This window comes from Aristolochia californica, unplaced genomic scaffold (assembly GCF_029961685.1).
Source record: "Aristolochia californica isolate CCGP_79_NKW_82.1479 unplaced genomic scaffold, dmAriCali1.0.hap1 SCAF_10, whole genome shotgun sequence".
Taxonomy (NCBI): domain Eukaryota; kingdom Viridiplantae; phylum Streptophyta; class Magnoliopsida; order Piperales; family Aristolochiaceae; genus Aristolochia; species Aristolochia californica.
The window spans coordinates 28,445,488-28,466,004 of NW_027181771.1; the positions used below are offsets into that span (position 1 = coordinate 28,445,488).

At 42.2% G+C, this 20,517-nt stretch overlaps 1 protein-coding gene across 4 annotated transcripts in view; it reads left to right on the forward strand.

Moving 5' to 3' along the window:
- LOC137935030 (mediator of RNA polymerase II transcription subunit 13) overlaps window positions 1-11,810 on the forward strand; it is a 33,307-nt gene extending 21,497 nt beyond the window's left edge. For 3 of the 4 annotated variants that reach the window (XM_068779671.1, XM_068779661.1, XM_068779686.1), the window contains 8 exons: window positions 1,794-2,061; window positions 2,171-2,300; window positions 2,409-2,496; window positions 2,604-2,682; window positions 8,258-8,538; window positions 8,939-10,004; window positions 10,198-10,575; window positions 10,700-11,810. In XM_068779671.1, the coding sequence (XP_068635772.1) occupies window positions 1,794-2,061; window positions 2,171-2,300; window positions 2,409-2,496; window positions 2,604-2,682; window positions 8,258-8,538; window positions 8,939-10,004; window positions 10,198-10,575; window positions 10,700-11,304 (2,895 nt within the window). In that variant the 3' untranslated portion in view covers window positions 11,305-11,810. The remainder of the gene's footprint in view (window positions 1-1,793; window positions 2,062-2,170; window positions 2,301-2,408; window positions 2,497-2,603; window positions 2,683-8,257; window positions 8,539-8,938; window positions 10,005-10,197; window positions 10,576-10,699) is intronic. The other variant, XM_068779678.1, reaches the window with a different exon arrangement.
- The last annotated feature ends 8,707 nt before the right edge of the window (window positions 11,811-20,517 follow it).

The following is a 20,517-nucleotide window of genomic DNA, read 5'->3' on the forward strand; positions in this document are numbered from 1 at the left end:
ATCGAACTATGGACAGAAGAGGTGCTAAATCGAATCTTCAGCTCCTTCGGAAAGCTAATACAGTGGACAGACACCACGTTGAAGAAAACAAAACTCAATGTTGCAACGGCTTTCGTCGACCCAAACTCCCATTGGATCGAGCCTTTCTTCTTGAAATTAATCTTTGGCAATGAGTTTGTATAGATCAAGGTGTCTTTCGGGGAAATCTGTACATTGAGTCGTCGGAGTGTCACCGGACGCGAAGGGGATGCACGACTCTTGAGTTTACAACACTCCCTCCCTGACGAGTCAACTTAGAGGACACTCAATAGGATACCTCTTGTCCAGGTGAGTCCACATCGCTTCCGAGTTCTAACTCAATCTCAAATTCGTATTTGAATTTCTTGGATAGCTTTTCAAGATCTGTCTTCTCTGGCATGGTCCCGACTTATGAGGCTCTCCTATCAGATGTTTTCAATTTAATCCCAGATTACCAAAATGAAAAAGTTGGAAATGTATCAGATTCCCCATCCATCCTTTCCTTCCCGATCTCCAAGGCGGAAGCACCTCGATCTCCAGCTCCAAAATTTCAAATTTCAAATTTGAATAGCCCGGCAAGATCTCCGAGATCTGTCCCTTTTGCCGTCATCTCGATTACCGAGGCCACTCCATCGGACTCAAATTTAAATCCCGAGTCCCAAAAAGATAGCGTCAGACCCCACCCCTCCTTCCCCGAACTCCCACACTGAATCTTCTTGTACTTTGGCTCCAAGTTTTCAAACTTCGTCAGGTTTCTCTTCCAAGCCTTTGTCAGAAACGTCTACCCCCCTACTTTTTCGAACCCCGAAAACGCACATTCCCCTATGTCCGCTTCCTTTTTTGCAATTTTCAAAAAAAGCCCCAGACCAGTCATGAACCTTTTGTCCAACCCTCTTTTCCAGAAACGTCCTTCCACCTTTTCCCCCTCACCCCAAGAAACCTTTCCGCAGAGCTCGAGATTATCCACTGTTCACAAGCGCACTGATCACCTCAAGAAGACAAATAGCCAAAAGGAGACTATTAATCTGAACCTCGAGACAAGTTCCTCACCCACACTTCATCTCGAGGCCCCAACTAAGCATAACAGTGCTATCAATAGCAAACTCTCTTGGTCTGACACCTTGAGAGAATACAGGGATTCCTCTTGTTGACAGAGCACTCTTCCCCTCAAAACTCTTAGCATTATTTCAAAAAAAATGTTTTATTATTTGGTGAACTTTTGAATTTTTTTTTGACTTTCTAGGAGAGTGAGATGGCCTGTCTTATTCCGGGCTTCTGGATGGGCTTAAGTCTCTTGTGATGAGGCATGATGCCAAGTCACTGTGTCCGCTCTTTGCTAAACTGCTCCCTTGTGATACATGTTACTTCTTTATTAAATTGGTTGTCCCCTGCTCCTGCACATCCAATTTGCAGGGAACTAGTGAAGAGATAAGTAGTACTAAGATAAGGATACACTTGATTTTTTTATATCTGTATTGTGTATATTTCCCTTAATTTCAGCCTTTCATAAAGTTCTTAAACTCACTGTTATAAAAAAAATCTCAAACTCATTCAGTTACTTTGTAGAAGTGCTGTTACTTAATGTCAGATATTCTTGGGGCAAGTAATTTGTTTTTTAATATCTTATCATAACATGGTTGGCCCCAATCAGAGTTTTAATATTAGGGATTTTATTTGGATTTAGACATAATTATTTCTCTGGTTTTCTGTTGCTGCTTTGTTTAATTAACCTGTTTTTTTAAGCAGTAACAATTTAATCCGTAATCTTGCAACAGGTCCATGCATCTTCTGTCATTGGTTTGCTTCAAGCAGACATCAAAGTAGCTTTAAAATCTGCATTTGGAAATTTGGATGGGCCATTGTCTATCACTGAATGGTGCAAAGGACGCAATCAATCAGGTGACACTGCAGGTATCAGTGGGGATGGCTATTCTCTTGAATCCACTCTAACTGAAGCAAAAGATACATCAAGTTCTGTGACACTAGCTTCAGAGCCCATTAGTCCACCCCAGTCTTCAACATCTGGTTCGTCTTTTGTCAAAGGTATGTGTTGTTCCGTCTTTCATTCTGATTTTAATGTTTGGACCTTGCCTCAATGATGCAAATTTTTTTCATGGTAAAAATAATGTCTGTATTTTGCTATTTTGTTTAGCTACAGATGGATCTAGGTTAGATGAGGGGAGGATAAACCAAGAACTATGTGGTTCAGAGTTAGAGCAGATTAATAACTCCCGTCTGCGGCCAACACTCATGGTGGTCCCATTGCCTTCCATACTTGTTGGGTATGCCCACTAGATATTCTAATTCTTTTATTTTTTTCTTTTTAATTTCTCTATTGAAGCAAATAGCAATGTGTACCAGATAAGCATGAATAACTGTTTAAGTAATAGGTACCAGGATGATTGGCTCAAGACATCAGCTAGTTCTTTACAACTTTGGGAAAAGGCTCCTCTTGAACCATATGCTCTGTCAAAACCTGTAAGATTCTGGACATTTTTTTCCTCAAGAATGTTAAAAAAAGGATTCCCTATTTTCTACTGAAAACTGACTGCTGAAAATACCAAATCTTCTATTAATTGTGGCAGATGACTTACTGTGTTGTATGCCCGGACATAGGTCCTCTTATGTCAGCTACTGCTGATTTTTTTCAACAACTGGGAACTGGTGAGTTTCATTAGTATCAAGTTAAGATTTATTTGTTGTCAGATCTAGTCATTTCAGGCTTTATGATTTGTTTGTTTGGAAAAATGACTGAATTTGATCACTCATGAATAAATTAGGCTTTAGAACACATGCATGTTTTCTCAGTTTAACCTTTATGTGTTTTGAGCCTGTGAAGCAGTTTCTAGAGAGTGAAAGTTTTACCTGCCAGTTGATCTGTAGTTGTTGATCATTTACCTTTCTTACTAACAGATCAAACCTTGGCTGGATTTGTTAGTGGGAATTATAATGTAGAGAAATGTCAGGAAAATCCTGAGGTTATTAGTTGGGAAAAAGCTTCTGAACTTTTGTTAATCATTTTGTGATGGACCTGGACCCAAATTTTGATACCCCGATGTGAGGGAGAGTACTAATGAGAATAATCCCATATAAATTAATTTTAGGAAGATTCTTGTGGTTATTGGTTGGGAAAATGCCCTAAATTTGGCTCTTTGTTTTGGGATGGACCTGGACCCTACTTTAACAGGATTAATGGTGGTTTGGCATGAAATAGGCATTGGTGCTACTTTACCCCTAATAAGCATTAAAACTACCAAAATTCCTAACACTTAGAAGTTAGGGTGAGTTGTCTATGAATTCAACAAATCAAAATAATAAGACAGGAAAGAAGAAAATTAAACCTGAGTCAAAAGTGCTCTAGAATTTTATTCAGTTCAGTCTTCTAAACCCTTATTTACAATCATCTCCTAGAGCTGAATTTCCTATTAAAACTCAGCTGTAAACTTGCTAACTCAAGTAACTTGCTGACATATGAATTTTCTGAGAGAACTACCAAATTAAAGTTCAACTTGGACTTTCTGAACTAGGCATGGTGAAATTTTAGCAATTAGTTTAGGAAAATATTTCTTCAGACTAATAATCTACTAAAATAAAGTTGCTAATTATAGACTTCCCCCAGTATGACTTTCCTTAAAAAAATTTGCTGTCTTGAAGAGGAACTTTCCAATTGTTTAAACTTTTTGGGGCTGGCTTTTTCAAAATAAGAAATATGAGTAATAGGAATTTTGGGCAGCTTTTTTGCTAATTGCTGTGGATCAACTACCCCCTTTATGAAAAGTAGAAGATGATACAGTTGTAATAAAAATTGACAAATGTTGTCTTAATACACTCCTTAAGGGCTCCTCCATGGACAGCCCTCAACTCCTGACTTGAAAGAGGATCGTAACAGGCTTTCTGTCAAGTTTCTAGATGAATTGGAGACTAGGAAAATGAAAGACGAGAGACGAGAGTGAGTGCCACCGAGAGTCGATTGTTGTCCCTGATCGGAATCCCCTCCCAATTGTGGCGACCATCGCCGACATTGAACCTGCAGCTCGCGGGGATGAAGTCCGACGACCCTTCCCTGCGAGTGTCAGATAGCACTGCTGATGATGTCCTGTGGCATTCGGCAAGGAGACCCCTCTCCTTGTTGCTCTTCAATATCATTGCGGAGTACCTGTCCTCTACGTTTTTCTTTGCCCTAGCCTTGGGTGGCTTAATGCTGTCTCAGACCAGAATTGCTTCAATATTTCTCTGCTGCAGTTTACTGATGACACTATTTGCTTTAGTACCAGCACACTCGATCAAATACATAATATTGAAGCCCTCCTTGGCCTTTTTTGAGATCACTTCTGGTCAAAAGATTAACTGGAGGAAGACGACTATTATGGGTTTCCATATTGACCCCCCTCTCCTCCAACTTATGGCAGACACTCTGGGTTGCTCAATCATTCCTCTCTCATCCTCCTACCTCAGCCTCTCTCTTATTGACTGCAGACCGTCATAGGTACCTCCTCCAATTCATTTCCACCGATGAAATCAGCAAACATCCACATGGACGAAGAGATACGTCCGTAGGGTGGGGATTTGTCATTGTAGAAGCGTATCGTGTTGAAATCCCCGGTGATCAGCTAAGCAAGCTGCTGGAAGATAGAGATGGAATCCAGCTCTTCCCAAAAAAGATGACGGTTTCGATAACGGTTCGTGCCATACTCCTGTGATCCCCCATTCGGCACCAGTGCCACGATCCCCGGTGAGAAGGCTGATAAAGAAAGTACCTAGGTGTTCAATGAGAACATCAATGTGATATTTGTTCCACATCGCCAGAATTCCACCGGAATGTCCAGTTGAATGAACAACAGTCCAAGCCATAGAGGGGCAATTCCAAAGCTCGTGAACCAGTCGGTTGTCCAAGGATTGAGATTTGTTTCTTGCAAGAAGACAATTGAAGGTTTTGAAGAAGAGAAGAGATCACGAATGGCCGAGCACTTGAGTGGATCCAATTCCACGGGTATTCCAGGAGAGCACACTCATTTCTTCTTTTTTTGTTTTGGGTTTGGTGTCACTCCTGGAAGATGGCCCTGGTAGACCATGCCCATGATTGCGGCAAGGCGCATCATCTGGTTCCATGTCTCGTCGTCAAACTTGTGTCGTTCGGATTCAAGAGCATTCACCAGCTTGCGAGAGTTCTCATTCGGCTGGGGAAATATCAAAAGACCAGTATGGGATCAACAGGGCATTGGGTAGGTGGATTGTTGGATTCGCCTGTGAGAAAACTACTGGTTTGGTTTTGCTCCTTTCTCCGTTGATATGTAGCAAGGGTAGTGGGGTTTGTAGGTGGACTGGAATTTAGATTCAAGGAGATCTGATGCTGGGGATGTTGAGATGAAGTACTGGATTCGGTGTCACTGGCTGGCCTTGATGAGTTGGAAGAGGTGTCAGGGTCAGAGATACGGCTGGTGTGGCGTGGTGATATCTCCGGGGATTTTGACAGGATGGAGATGGGGGTGGAGAAAGCATGTTGGATGGAGGAAATTGAGATGGCTAGATAGAAGGTAACAGAGAGTGGCAAAAGTTTGTTAATGATGGTGGTGTAGGTGGATTTTGAACGATGATAAGAGGTAGGTTATTTTTCCAGGTGTTGAATGAAGGATCCCTTTGGGAATGGTCGGTCGGTATCATGAAGAATGTTTTGTGGGGGACAACACAAAAGTTCTGGTAAGGTGCCATTGGTTAAAGAAGTTTACTTGCAGGCTGTATCAGGTGCTGACTGAAAAGTAGAAATGGGCTTGGGATGTGGGACGTAGTCAGGATTGGGATAAGGTGGGGAAGGATGGTCAGAGGTTAGCCGACAAAAGTCAGAAGACTTTTCCTGGTTGGACAGACTGGCAGAGGTTGCTTTATTTATTACTGGTGTACGGTTTGGGGTAGATAGCAGCCCAGAAGAATTCAAATTTGAATCTGAGGGTGCTGACATGAAATTTCCTGGCGGGCGATTACCTGGTACTCAGTGGTTAACAAAACCAGGCTGCTGAGTTGGTCGAACTCGGTCAGGACACAGAACCGACTCAGGTTGACTCGGCGAAGAGCAATAGGAATGGCAGGAAACTCCGGCAAACAGCAGCTGGAAATCGATGGATATCCAGAAGAAAGTTTCACCAATGTGGATTTGGAGATGTGTCGGTTCCCGCCAGATAATGTGAGGGATGATGAAGAGCTCCGCCACATCAAGACAAGGCATTGTTGAGGTACATTCGGCCAACCGAATATGGGAACTAAACTTTGTAGCAATATGGATGAACACTGGATCCTGCCAAAGCTCTGTCGGTAAGCCCCGAATGGAAATCCATTGGCCAAGGTGCAGGAGGAGGATTTCCAGTTATTAATCGAGATGATGCCCAGGTTGGTGTCCAGTGGGAGGCAGAGAGCAGAGTCTTTGTCCATGGTAGTTCTGAAGTGGATGGGCCAATCTTGACATCCAAGAAAGGAAAAAGCAGGAAGGTAGTCAAGCTTGAAAGTTTCGGCAACCAGGTGGAGATTGGGGTGATATCAACTTGTGGATGGGTTGTAAGAATCAAAGAGTTTAAGAACATTTCTGAACCTGAAGATAAGAGTTCAGGGTTCAGTGAGAGTATCAGGAGTGACTGTGATCGAAGGGAAAATGTTGGGGGGTTTGGTTGGGACAGGAGGAGTTCCTGTTGCTGTGGTGGTTTGGTGATCTATGAGCCATGGATTGTTTGCTGGAGGTGGTTGTTCAGAAGCTTGCAAAAATTTTGGGAAGTGGTTGTCTAGGTTGGTTGGTTGGGAAGTAGGTTGGTGCAGAATGAGCTTCTGTATTTCATCTATGAAGCAATTCCACCTTAAGCCGGAGTTGGTGAGTTCAGGGGTATAAAGGCAAGCCATTATGGTTCCGTCTCTATATTGGGTGATCTTGTATTCATCTGTTCCTTTGTACTGGAAGACAGAGAAGTGGAATATCAAGCTTCCAGACCATAACTCTTTGGATCTACCGATCCCTTCTGAGGCGGCAGTGGTCATCAGGAATTGACGGACAAAAGCTGGCCCTGAGATAAGAGGGATGGAGATAAATGACCGTTTATTTTCTGTAGCAGCAATAACCCGAATCACCAGCCCAGACTGGAGATTCAATCGTGTGAAAGAGAATGTGATCTTCGACTGATGAGGGGTCTTCTCTTCACACGAGATCATCGAGGTTGAACAGTGCCATTCCTCAGTCGAAGGATCATTTTTAGCTTCCAGGCAGTCTTCGCTCCGTTTACTCCATCTTTGATTGTTTTCAGTCGTCTGTCCATCGTGACTCCAGCTTGGTTCAAGGCTCCGGTCTTGGCCACGTCCTCCAAAACTGCATGCTCTCCTATTCTCCTTCATGTTTGCAGTCCTCTCTTCACTCACCCTCGGAGCATCTCTTCTCTCCCCTTGCTCCTCACGCTCCTCCCACTCTTCACTCATCTCTCCCTATAAAATACAGGTAGTTACGTCAGGATAAAATGCAACAATAATAAAAGAATTACTGCTGGCACAAGTGGTAAAACAGTAAAAGACAAAAAGTGAAAAGTATTAACTGTAAGTCTACGTTGCTATTCTATCACTTATAACATGGTTTCACCAACAGATCTCAACTAATAGACGGCTATCAAATTTCCTGTGCTGGACATCATATTATTTAGGCCTTGATTCTTTTTTTTTTTTAATTGAACAGTTAATTTTAGCTTTTGAGAAAAGTTTTTTTTTTCTTTTTTCTTTTTTGAAAAATGGCAAGAATTGTATCAAATGGAAGAATAAGGATTACAAACATATAGGCAGCATATGAAGCTAGTGTATGCATGTTTTACTGGGAAGAGTCAATTACCAGAAATGCCTGTTTTTGTTAAAACTTGAATCTTATTGAACTGCTTGTTATCTGATCAATTAGATGATTCTCTATCAAAAGTGTCTTGACAACATCTTCATGTCATGATTTATGTACTCGTGCTAATGATTTTTTTAAGGCATTGCATCAGGGGTTGTAAAGAGTTGCTCAATAGAGTTTGTACAAATAGGTTCCTAACTTCCATAATTGACTGCCAAAAATGAAAAAGTTGCATTGAGATATGGTACCTTCAGAGCACCCAAAACTTCATTATAAAAGGGCTGAAGGCAGTAGCTACTGCTTAACTGGAATTTACTTAACTCGCTTTCTGTGCATTATATGGATTCTATAGTACTCTCTCTCTCTCTTAACATGTTTTTTTTTTGGCAGTTTATGAGAGTTGCAAACTTGGAAGCCATTTACCCCACCAAGTTAGTGGAGGCCAGACGGAGGTGGCTTCTGGTTTTTGTCTTGTTGATTGCCCTCATAACTTGAAGGCTACGTGTAGTAATTTAACTTTGATGGGTTCAGTGAGTGAATTTGTTATAGCTTTATCCAAAGGTTGGGATGTGAGAAACTTCCTTGTCTCTCTTTCCAAAGTTGTCAAGGCTCTTAAAGTAGGTTTGAACTCAGCAGTAAATCAAAAGGAAGGAGGGACTGGATCTTGCTTGGTAAGTGGGATTCTCTCTATCACGTGCTTCCAAATTCACGTACTTATATTGTGGAATCTCCAAACCATGTGAAGCCAAAATTGCAGATGCAAGACCTGACAAATATTTCCTATTCTTTCTTTTAGGAAGTGGATTCTTATGCTGAAGCTTTCCCTTGAAATTTATGCATCTAAATATTGTTTTTCCTTGTTTTTATGATTCCTGAAATTTAGTTTGCAGTTGGTATGTCAAAATGGAGGACTATTCTTGTAGCCAAACCCAACATGATTGGGACAAGGCTTTGATGATTAACGAACGAATGATGTATCCTCCTTTTTCTGAATGTGCATGTTTATTAGTTGGGTGATAATTGTATCATGTTTATGTGCAATTAACTAACGTTCTTTTCTTCACTTTTCAGGTAATCTATGTTGTATGCCCATTCCCTGAGCCTACTGCAATCCTGCAGACACTTGTTGAGTCATCTGTTGCCCTCGGATCAAGTACCCTCTCATCTGACAAAGATCGGGCTTTATTACACTCCCAGGTTGGGAAGGCTTTTAGTTGTACAGCTGGTGTGGATGAGACCTCAATATCCAGCATTCTTACTCTTTCAGGGTTTAGTGTTCCAAGGTTGGTCCTGCAGATTGTGACCATTGAAACCATTTTTGTTAATGAGCTATCCCTTCTGAAGGACATTGCTTTTACTGTGTATAATAAGGCTCGGCGTGTTCCACGAACTTCCTCTAGTGACATGAGCCAGTCATCTGGTATCTCAGGCAGGACACAGTCAGCAATGATGAATATGCCTTCTTCTATGCCTGGTTTGTGGAAGGATTGCATGACCTCTCGTATTACTGCATCAACTCCTGATCTGGATGCTGGTTTAAGGCCTGGGACATGGGATAATTCTTGGCAGACATCAAGGACAGGGGGATTAAGCTGTGAATCAAACAGAAGTAAAGATTTCTTGTATCAAGAAGAAGTTCGCTACTTGTTTGAACCTCTTTTCATACTGGCGGAGCCTGGTTCTGTAGATCATGGAGTATCTATTGGGCATTTGGTGTCAGAGTCTCCATGTTCAAGACCAGCAGCTGATGATAATATTGGGGGTTATATGCAAAATTCAGCTTCATCTACTACTGCAGATATGGGGCCTGCTTCTCTGCTTGAAGGGTCCGAAACTGACAGTTCTGGGAGCAACCAAAGGAGCACAAGTCTTCATTGTTGTTATGGGTGGACTGAGGATTGGCGTTGGTTGGTCTGCATTTGGACAGATTCTAGGGGAGAGTTATTAGACAGCAATATATTTCCTTTTGGTGGGATCAGCAGCCGGCAAGATACAAAGGGTCTTCAAGGTTTATTTGTTCAAGTCCTGCAACAAGGTTGCCAAATACTATCATCTTCTTCTCCTGATGGTGGGACAGTCAGGCCTAGGGATATTGTGATCACACGTATTGGTTGTTTCTATGAGCTTGAATGCCAAGGTTATTTCTTTATTCTGTTTTTGTTTAGTGAAGCATTTGATATAGTAACCTTGTCATATGGAAATACTACAGGCAACACACTGAGCATTTCCATATTGTGTAGAGGCACGGCTTCTCTATCATATAATACCTTTTTTATTGTTTTATTTTTGGAAATTGTGTCAGAAATTTGAGAACTGCATACTTGTGACAGAGTGGCAGAAAGCCATCTACTTCGTTGGTGGGAATGAAGTGAAGAAGTGGCCAATACAGTTACGAAGATCTATACCTGATGGAGTGCCATCTGGCAGTAATGGGACAACTTTGCAGCAACAGGACATGAGCTTAATTCAGGAGAGAACTCTACCTTCCTCTCCAAGCCCTTCTTTATACAGCCCTCACTCAAAACCATCCGGTTTTATTAAAGGTAGTTTGGGACAAAGTAATTCTCGGAAACAACATCAAGTGGGAGGACAAGCAGGAGTAGACATCTCCAGAGGGCTCCTTCAGTGGGTTCAGAGCATCAGTTTAGTTGGACTTTCTGTTGATCATTCCCTTCATTTGGTCTTCCCAGCTGACAGTTATCATCTAGGTAATTCACCTTTCATTGTTGTGCATTTTCTTATTGAACATGCATTATGGTCACAGCTACAAAAGCTCATTATTGTTCGTTCTTATCATTATAATAAAACGAAAAATGTTGCTTTTTACTGCAGGTGGTGGAGCACAAAGTGGTTTGGGCATAACTTTATTTAATTATCTTGAAGGCTTCAGTCCTGTAAAGTCTCTTGGAGCAACACCTGCGTCCTACATTCTCATTCCTTCCCCCAGTATGAGGTTTCTTCCTCCTGTTCCGTTGCAGCTTCCAACGTGCCTTACAGCTGAGTCACCTCCTCTTGCACATCTTCTACACAGTAAAGGATCTGCAATCCCCTTGTCCACTGGATTTGTGGTTTCGAAATCAGTGCCCTCTGTGAGAAGAGATTTTGCAAAAGATGAATGGCCTTCAGTCTTGTCTGTAAGTCTTGTTGATTACTATGGTGCCAGCAATCTGAGTCCTCAGGAAAAGATGGTCAGAGGGGTACATACTAAGCAAGCGAGAGTTTTGAACCCAGACACTAGAGATTACGAGATGGAGATTCACATGGTCCTGGAATCTGTTTCAGCTGAGCTTCATGCTCTGTCATGGATGACGGTGAGTCCAGCATACTTGGATAGGCGAACAGCTTTGCCTTTTCACTGTGATATGGTCCTCAGATTGAGGAGACTTCTGCATTACGCTGACAAGCAGTTATGTCAGTCAACAGAGAACCAGGTTTAAGCTACTTGGATATGGAGCACAGGCGGTCCATTATCACGGATAACCGTTCATTTCCATCCGTGATCTCCATTGGTCCCACGAATACTTACCAATTTAATGCGACATATGGACCTGCCGAGTGCTTTGTAATGTATTAGTGTTTTGTATGTATTATTAGTAATTAGATGTACAATATGATTTAATGCAGTTCCCCTCTTCAAAGACGAGGGAACAAAATTCCATTTTACTGATCCCATTCCCCTCTTCAAAGAAGAGGGGAAAGAAAATCTGATGAAAAATAATAAAAGAGGAACATCTGATGAAGAAGGGAGAACAAACAAAGAGATAGGAGGGGGAAGTCATTTAGCTCGAATTTGGGAAAAAATCGAAAACTCTGTAACTGTTTGGAAGATGAGATGAGGACGTTGTTCAAACGTCTGAAGTGAAAAAATAGAAAAACTAAAAAAGATGATCAAGATGGATGGAGAAGGGAGGCTAGAACACAAATGCGGAGAGGAAAAACTACAGGAGAGTAAAGCTTCTGCGTTAAAAGAGGAATGACTGCTCATAACATTCTGGTTTCATCGGGACCAAAACAGATATCTTAACGGACATTAAATTAAGAACCCGTGGATCTATAATTTCGGATTCAAATCCGGACAGGATCCAGATCTTTTTACACCCAGTGAGTGAGTGACAGTTTGTGTCATAAACATCTCAGGACAATCATTTTAGGGGAAAAAAATAAATAATTATTAAATGAGTTAAAATAGGCTGGACTGGACTATACTCTTGGAGAGGTTCTTTGGAATTTTAAAGTTAAGACTATGGAATTCTGTTTGGTCGGGCAACAATCACTTCCCTAGTTTAGATGCACTCACTTCATGGCTGACAGCAACTAAGGGAGCCATTCTCTTTCAAACTACAGCTCCACCCAACTCTTCTCATGAGGTATATGTTCTTCCTTGTGTAACTCAACTTTTGAATAAATTTGCTAAGATTTTTGTAGCGCCTACTGGTTTGCCTCTGTTATGGTCCCGGACCATTGATCTTGTGACTCGGTGAAGGGAGAGGTCGTTTAGGGGATCAAAAGCTAAACCAGGATGTCCTAATCTACCTGGGCGACCTATGATGGCGAGAAGGATATGGAAAACGGAATTGAAAGAGAATGAGAAAATCAGGCTCGTCGAGGGGAGGCCTATTCCCTTAGGTTGAAATTCAATGAAGAAAAACACTGATCCTGAATTAGGTTGAAATTCTACTTTTCTTCCTCTTCCATTCGTGTGCCCTTTTAGAGGCTTACATCGCAAGATATTTTAATTGCAAGAATTACAAGAATGCCATCAAGGCTCAATTACTCTTAATGCTATACTTAAACAAAGTAAAATAAACCTACTGAGTTATTAACTTCACCGCTTAACTCATCCGCATAGCCTCTGGATGACTCGTCCCGCTATCCAGTCCACAACATCACTCCCCCCTTGGAGACCGAGCTTGTCCTCAAGCTCAAATGTAGGGTAAGTTTGTTGGAAGACGTCCACATCCTCCTAAGTGGCATTTGTGGCATCGGTGTTGGTCCATAGAATAAGGACCTCCCAACCATTCTAGTGTTGTCTAGTACCCAATATTTTTGAGGGAGTGAGAATAATGGCCCCTTCTTCAACTGGTGGTAAAAATGGAGCTGGAGGTGGTGCTGGCCCCTTGAACGGCTTGAGCAATGAAACATGGAAAACATTATGAAGCTTGGAATCAGGCGGAAGGTGCAACTTATAGGCAACCGGCCCGACGCTCTGAAGAATAGTGAAGGGACCAAAATATTTAGGAGACAACTTGTGGAGACTACCAGTAATGGACTATTGACGGTAAGGCTGGAGACAGAGCCATACCACATCCCCAAGATTGTATTGAACATCCCGGTGGCCCTGGTCATAATATTCCTTCTTACGAACCTAAGCTTTCTGAAGAAGTTTGACAACATTTTGCAGCACTTGATCACAGTCCACAAGGGCTTGGTCGACAACATCAACTCTTGTCGAGCCTGGAACATAGGAGGGCAACCAAAGGGGTCTCGCCCGTATAAGACCCGAAAGGGGGTAGCTTGTAAGGCAATATGGAAATATGTATTATAGCAATACTCTGCCCATGGAAGCCATTCTACCCAACGTTTAGGACGGTCACCAACAAAACACCTCAAATACATTTCAACTTTTCGGTTCACCACTTTTGTTTGGCCATCTGTTTGAGGGTGATACACCGATGAAAACTTGAGTTTAGTCCCACATAATCTAAAAAGGCCTCGCCAGAAATGGTTGGTAAAGACAACGTCCCTATCACTCACAATCGATTCCGGAATGCCATGGAGATGAACAATAGTAGTGAAGAACACTTGTTCTACACTTGCAACTGTATATGGGTGCTCCAATGGAATAAAATGTGCATACTTCAAAAATCGGTCTACCACTTCAAAAAGAACAGACTTGCCAGAAGTTTTAGGGAGACCCTCTATGAAATCCATAGATATGTCAGACCATACCTATGTGGGAAGATCGAGTAGTTGTAGAATATCCGTTGGACTTAAATGTTCAGCCTTGTTCCATTGACAAACATGACAAACAACCACATATTGCGCAATTACTGATTTTATGCCCTCCCAATAAAAATCACCTCGAATCCGATGTAACATTTTGGGGAGGCCCTCATGAGTGTTGTCGTGATAGGCTGATAAGACCTCTGTACCAAGGGAGAAGTGGAGGATAGGTCAAGGTGCCCCTTATATAAAATGATCTTGTCGTGAATTGACCATTTTGAATTTTTTTTCCTTCAGCAATTTGTTGATCCAAGTCTTTGAGTGCGGGGTTGTGCTGGATTTCCTTTTTTATGGAGTCAAGAAGGAGAGGTTGAGGATGACTGATGGCATGAAGTTGTGGGGGTTCCTCTGAACATCTTGAGAGAGCATTTGTTGCCTTGTTCAAGGGAGACCCTCAATGAAATCCATAGATATGTCAGACCATACCTGTGTGGGAAGATCGAGTGGTTGTAGAATATCCGTTGGACTTAAATGTTCAGCCTTGTTCCATTGACAAACATGACAAGCAGCCACATATTGCGCAATTACTGATTTCATGCCCTCCCAATAAAAATCACCTCGAATCCGATGTAACGTTTTGTGGAGGCCCTCATGAGTGCTGTCGTGATAGGCTGATATGACCTCTGTAACCAAGGGAGAAGTAGAGGATAGGTAAAGGCGCCCTTTATATAAAATGATCTTGTCGTGAATTGACCATTTTGAATGTTTTTTTCCTTCAACAATTTGTTGATACAAGTCTTTGAGTGCGGGGTTGTGCTGTATTTCCTTTTTTATGGAGTCAAGTAGGAGAGGTTGAGGATGACTAATGGCATGAAGTTGTGGTGGTTCCTCTTAACGTCTTGAGAGAGCGTTTGTCGCCTTGTTCAAGGTACCCGCCTTATATTCCACCATAAAGTCAAAACCTAGCAATTTTCTAATCCAATGCTGTTGTGGGGATGTGGAAATCCTCTGGTCCAACAAAAATTTCAGACTATAGTGGTCTGTGCGGATAGTAAAAAATCTACCCCACAAGTATGGCCTCCAATGTCGAACCGCCTTCGCTAATCCAATGAGTTCTCAGTCGTACACTAGTAATTTATGATGGTGGTCTGCCAACTGACGACTGAAATATACATAGGGTGTTGTGATTGTTGAAGCACCGCCTCAATACCACCTCCTGAAGCGTTACATTCCACTAAAAATTCATCGTCAAAATCTGGTAGCTACATAACTGGATCGGAGGCTAAAGCTTGCTTGAGTGCCTTGAATGAATTGTTGGTAGCATCAGTCTACTTAAATGCATTACGTCTGAGAAAGTTTGTTAAAGGAGTTGCTAATGGAACATAATTGTGGATGAACTTGCGGTAATAGCCAGCTAAACCCAAAAATCCTCTAAGTGCTGAAATGTGGGTTGGTTGAGGCCAATTAGTGATGGCGTGAATTTTTTCCAGATCCACTCACCCCTGTTGCTGTGATTATGTGACCCAAGTAGGCCACCTGAGGTCTTCCAAAGAACACTTAGAATGTTTCAAGTATAGATGATGTGCTCGAAGCAGTTGGAAGACCATCCGTAAGTGCTCTAAATACTGGTTCCAAGACTTGCTGAAGATTAAAATATCGTCAAAGAAGACTAAAATGAATTTTCTGAGATAGGCACTAAATTCCTCATTCATCAAGGCCTGGAAGGTGGATGGCGCATTTGATAGACCGAAAGGCATTACAAAAAATTCAAAGTGGCCATGGTGGGTGCGGAATGATGTCTTCTCAATATCCGGAGAATACATCCTGACTTGGTGATAACCCGACCTCAAATCCAATTTAGTGAAAAATTGAGCACCATGTAATTCGTCTAGTAACTCCTCCACGACAGGTATTGGAAATTTTACTTTGATTGTCTTGGCATTCAATTCTCTGTAGTCAATACAAAACCTCCAAGTGTTGTCCTGTTTTTTCACCAGAAGAACAAGAGAGGAGAAAGGGGACCTACTCGGTTGGATGAGACCCTGTTCTAGCATAAGTTTGCATTGACATTCAATTTCATCCTTTTGTAGGTGTGGGTACCAATAAGGACAAACTACTACCACCTTTGACCTAGCCTTCAAACAGATCTGATGGTCACATTGTCTCAAGGGAGGCAGACCTGAAGGTTCCTGAAATATGTCGATAAATTCGGCCAAAAGTCGGTCTAAAGTCTTGTCCGAAGTCTCTTGGGAGTGGAGTATGTGTAGCTGTGCGGGAGAGTCAGCTTGACTGGCCTGTAATCGCACCTGCATGTCAAATCCCGATAATGGGATGATAAAATTTTTTGCAGAAAAACAAGTATCATCAAAAGAAAATGTTATCGGTTTGCTGACTCCATTGCTAGGTACCTTTTCCCCGTTGGCAACTGAAACCATAGCTATTGGTTGAGGTTGTATCTCAGGTTGTAAATGCTGAGCTACTGTGAGACTCAAAAAATTATGAGTACTCCCTGACTCCACCAAACTGAGTAAAGGCTGACCTTAGACTAACGCACATACTTGCATAGTCTTGGTGGACTTGAGTCCAGTTATAGCATTCAACGAAATAGCAGGTTCTTCCACCTCAGCCAGCTCCACTTCCGATACATCCTCTTCCTCATCATCAACCTCCAACTAAAATAATTTTTTACATTGATGACTGAAAGTGTACTGCTCATCACAATTACAACATAATCCTTTTGATCTTCTGTCTTCCATCTCGACCCTGTTCAATTTCCGAATGAATGCCGGGTTGGAAGGATTGGGCTTAGTTGCTATTGGAGTACCTATAGCAACCTGATTTCTCCACGGTTGGGCTGTGGCGGTCACTCCTGATTTATTTCTCCCTCCTAGCAAATTTGGCCTTCGTGACTGAATTTTTTGTTTGGCTTCTAAGGCTCTGGCCAAATTCATTGCTCTTGCTAGATTTGTAGAACAAGGAATTCCACTTCTAATCGAAGGGATTCAGTCAAGCCTGCTATGAACAGACCAACCTGTTGGTCCACCCTTACAACCTTACTTGCCCGAGCCAATTTTTCTTGGAATAATTTTTTATATTGCTCAACACTTCCCATTTGTCTTAACAACACTAAACCCCCAATGGTTTCTTTGGGCAGGTGGTCCAAACCGAATTGTACTCAACTCTTTAAATTCTTCCCAATCTAAACCCGTGTTCTCCAATTCCAATTGATGGCCCCATAGCTGGGCTTCATCGAGCATGTGGAAGGCGGCCAACCCCACCTTGTCTATTTCAGCCGTCCTTTGGTTAGAAAAATTTTTCACACTGATACAGCCAAATTAGAAGGTCCTCCGACCCATTAAAAATAGGGAAGTCGAATTTTGTGTATCTCGGAACTGTCCCGCCTCCGTGTGCTAGATGCTCCGTACTTCCAACATACTGTTCTCCCTGTCTATTCCTAGGGCTTCTTCCCCCTTCCCTTGGGGGTGGATTTCTTCCAGCAAACAATTCATATATTCTATTTGTCACAACTTCTAATTGTAAATTTACCTCGTGCAAGACCCAACTGTCCAACAACGAAGCCAGTCGACCTTCGCTTTCTTCCTGCCTTGCGCTTAGCATCTCTTCGAGCTTAGCTATCAATTCCTCATTTCTATTCCCCCATGCTTGCCTGCTCTGATACTAAGTTGTTATGGTCACGGACCATTGATCTTGTGACTCTGTGAAGGGAGAGGTGTTTAGAGGGTCAAAAGCTAAACCAGGATGTCCTGATTTACTTGGGCGACCTATGATGGCGAGAAGGCTATGGAAAATGGAATTGAAAGAGAATGAGAAGATCAGGCTCGTCAAGGGGAGGCATGTACCCTTGGGTTCGTCAAGGAGAACACCGATCCTAGGGTTCAATGAAGGAGAACGCCGATCCTGAATTAGGCTGAAATTCTGTTTTTCTTCCTCTTCCGTCCTTGTGCCCTTTAGAGGCTTACATCGCAAGAGAGTTTAATTGCAAGAATTACAAGAATGCCTTCATGGCTCAATTACTCTTAACTCTATACTTAAACAAAGTAAAATAAACCTACTGAATTATTAACTCCACCGCTTAACTCATTCGCGTTGCCTTTGGATGACTCGTCCCGCTATCGAGTCCACAACAGCCTCCTCGTCGAGTACATAATCGTCACGTACCGATTATTCTGGGGTCTATACCAATGCCCTCAAATCTTCAAGGAAGAGATTGAATGACAAATCGAGGACATGCTACGTGATGGCACCATCCTACCTAGCATTAGTCCTTATTCTTCCTCTATCCTTATAAAAAGGAAAGACGGTTCAGTGGTTTTGTGTTGAGTAATGAACTCTTAGTACTATCACGGTGAAAGAGAAGTACCCAATTCCTATAATTGATGAACTCTTGGATGAGTTGTATGTGTTGAGTACTGTGGAGCCTGGCCCACACCACCCGAGCAGAACATGGAGGGGATTTTTCATATTCTCTTTCTCTCTAGCATGTGCTGCACTCAAAGGGAAAATTAAGTTTCCCTCTATGCTAATTTTTTCTCTCTAACGACACAATTGCCAGTGTTGCTGGATTCGACGCCATTGTCGGAAGAGAGAGTGCTCAGAGGCGACGTCGTGGCCGAAAGAGAGAAGACTCCTGGCACTCGTCACTACTGTGACAAAGGCCCTCGGAACTCGAAGCCGTGAATGTAAGGGAGAAGGCTTCAGGTCTGAACTCGTCACTGCGGGAAACGGAAGAGAAGAGTCTGAACTTGTCCCCCACATTGTATTGTGATTCCTCCATTTTAATAAAATCTCTGCAGTTCCCGTGGACGTAGGCAATTTTTCGAACCATGTAAATTTGGTCTCTTTCGTGGTTACTGTCTCTTTGTTGTCATCGTTACACAACAACTGGTATCAAAGCAGAGGTTCGGGTCTAAGGGAAAACGATGGCTGGAGACGAAGTGAATGTATTAGGGATCGAGAAGTTCGATGGCACGGACTTTGGATACTAGAGGATGTAGATAGAAGGCTACCTCAATGGGAAGAAACTCCATCTTCCACTGTTGGGGAAAAAACCAGAAAAATTGGAGGAGGTTGATTGGAATCTGTTGGATCGACAGATTCTGGGGATTATTCGGCTAACCCTGTCGAGATCCGTTGCACACAACGTCAGGAAGGTAAAGACGACTGCGGGTCTCATTGAGGCTTTGTCAGGTATGTATGAAAAGCCTTCAACAAATAACAAGGTTTATTTGATGAAAAAGTTATTCAATTTGAAGATGGCAGATGGTACATCTGTTACACAACATCTGAATGATTTTAATACTATAACAAATCAATTGTCGTTTGTTGAAATTGAATTTGATGATGAGATTTGTGCACTGATATTATTGGCTTCATTGCCAAATAGTTGGGAAGCCATGAGAACGACTGTCAGTAATTCTGCCGGTAAATCAAAATTGAAATATGATGATGTTCGCGATTTGATTTTGGCTGAGGAGGTGCGCAGGAGGGATTCAATTGAGACCTCGGGTTCGAGTTCAACATTGAATGTTGATTCTCGGGGGATATCACATGACAGGAACTCAAACAGAGGCAAATCAAATTCAAAGAATAGGGGCAAAAGCAAGTCAAGGCCTGGTTAGCAGGCAACTTGCTGGAATTGTGGCAAAGCTGGCCACATAAAGAAGAATTGTAGAAACCCTAAGAAGACCGAGAATTATAGTGCTAATGTGGTAACTGAAGAAATACAAGATGCACTATTGCTTATAGTTCATAGTCTAGTTGATGACTAGACACTAGATTCAGGGGTTTCCTTCCATACATCTTACCATCGAGAGATAATGCAAAACTATATTGCAGGTGACTTTGGGAAGGTGTATCTGGCTGATGGAGTGGCTTTGAACGTGGTGGGAATAGGAGACATTGACATTGCAGTCCCCAACAAGAACAAATGGACCTTGCAAAAGGTTAGGCACATTCCTGAGTTGAAGAAGAACCTCATTTCTGTTGGGCAGTTTGATGATTGTGGCCATTCAGTGGTGTTCTCACTTAGCACCTGGAAGGTCACCAAAGGGGCATTGGTACTGACTCGGGGTAAGAAAACTGGTACACTCTATTCGACTACTGGTTTGAATAACACTATTGTTAATACCGTTGCAGAAAGTACAACAGATTTGTGGCATTGCAGGCTTGGCCATATGAGTCAGAAGGGCATGAAAGACTTCTGTCCAAAGGCAAGCTACCAGAACTGAAATCAGTTGATCTCAGTATGTGTGAGAGTTGTATTATGGGGAAACAAAAGAAGGTCAGTTTCTTGAAAAGTGGCAGAACACTAAAGGCAGAAAAACTGGACCTTGTGCACACAGATGTGTGGGGACCTTCCCCAGTGGCATCCCTTAGAGGTTTTCGTTACTATATCACGTTCATTGATGATCACAGGAAGGTATGGGTTTATTTTTTTAAGCATAAATTTGAAGTATTTAATGTGCTCAAAATTTGGAAGGCCATGGTTGAGATCGAGACAGGCTTGAAACTGAAATATTTGAGGTCTGATAATGGTGGTGAGTATATTGATGGCGGGTTTAAGGAATATTGTGCCACTCTAGGTATCAAAATGGAGAAGACCATTCCTGGGACACCACAACAAAATGGAGTTGTTGAACATATGAACAGAACCATACATGAGCGTGCTAGAAGTATAAGGTTGCACA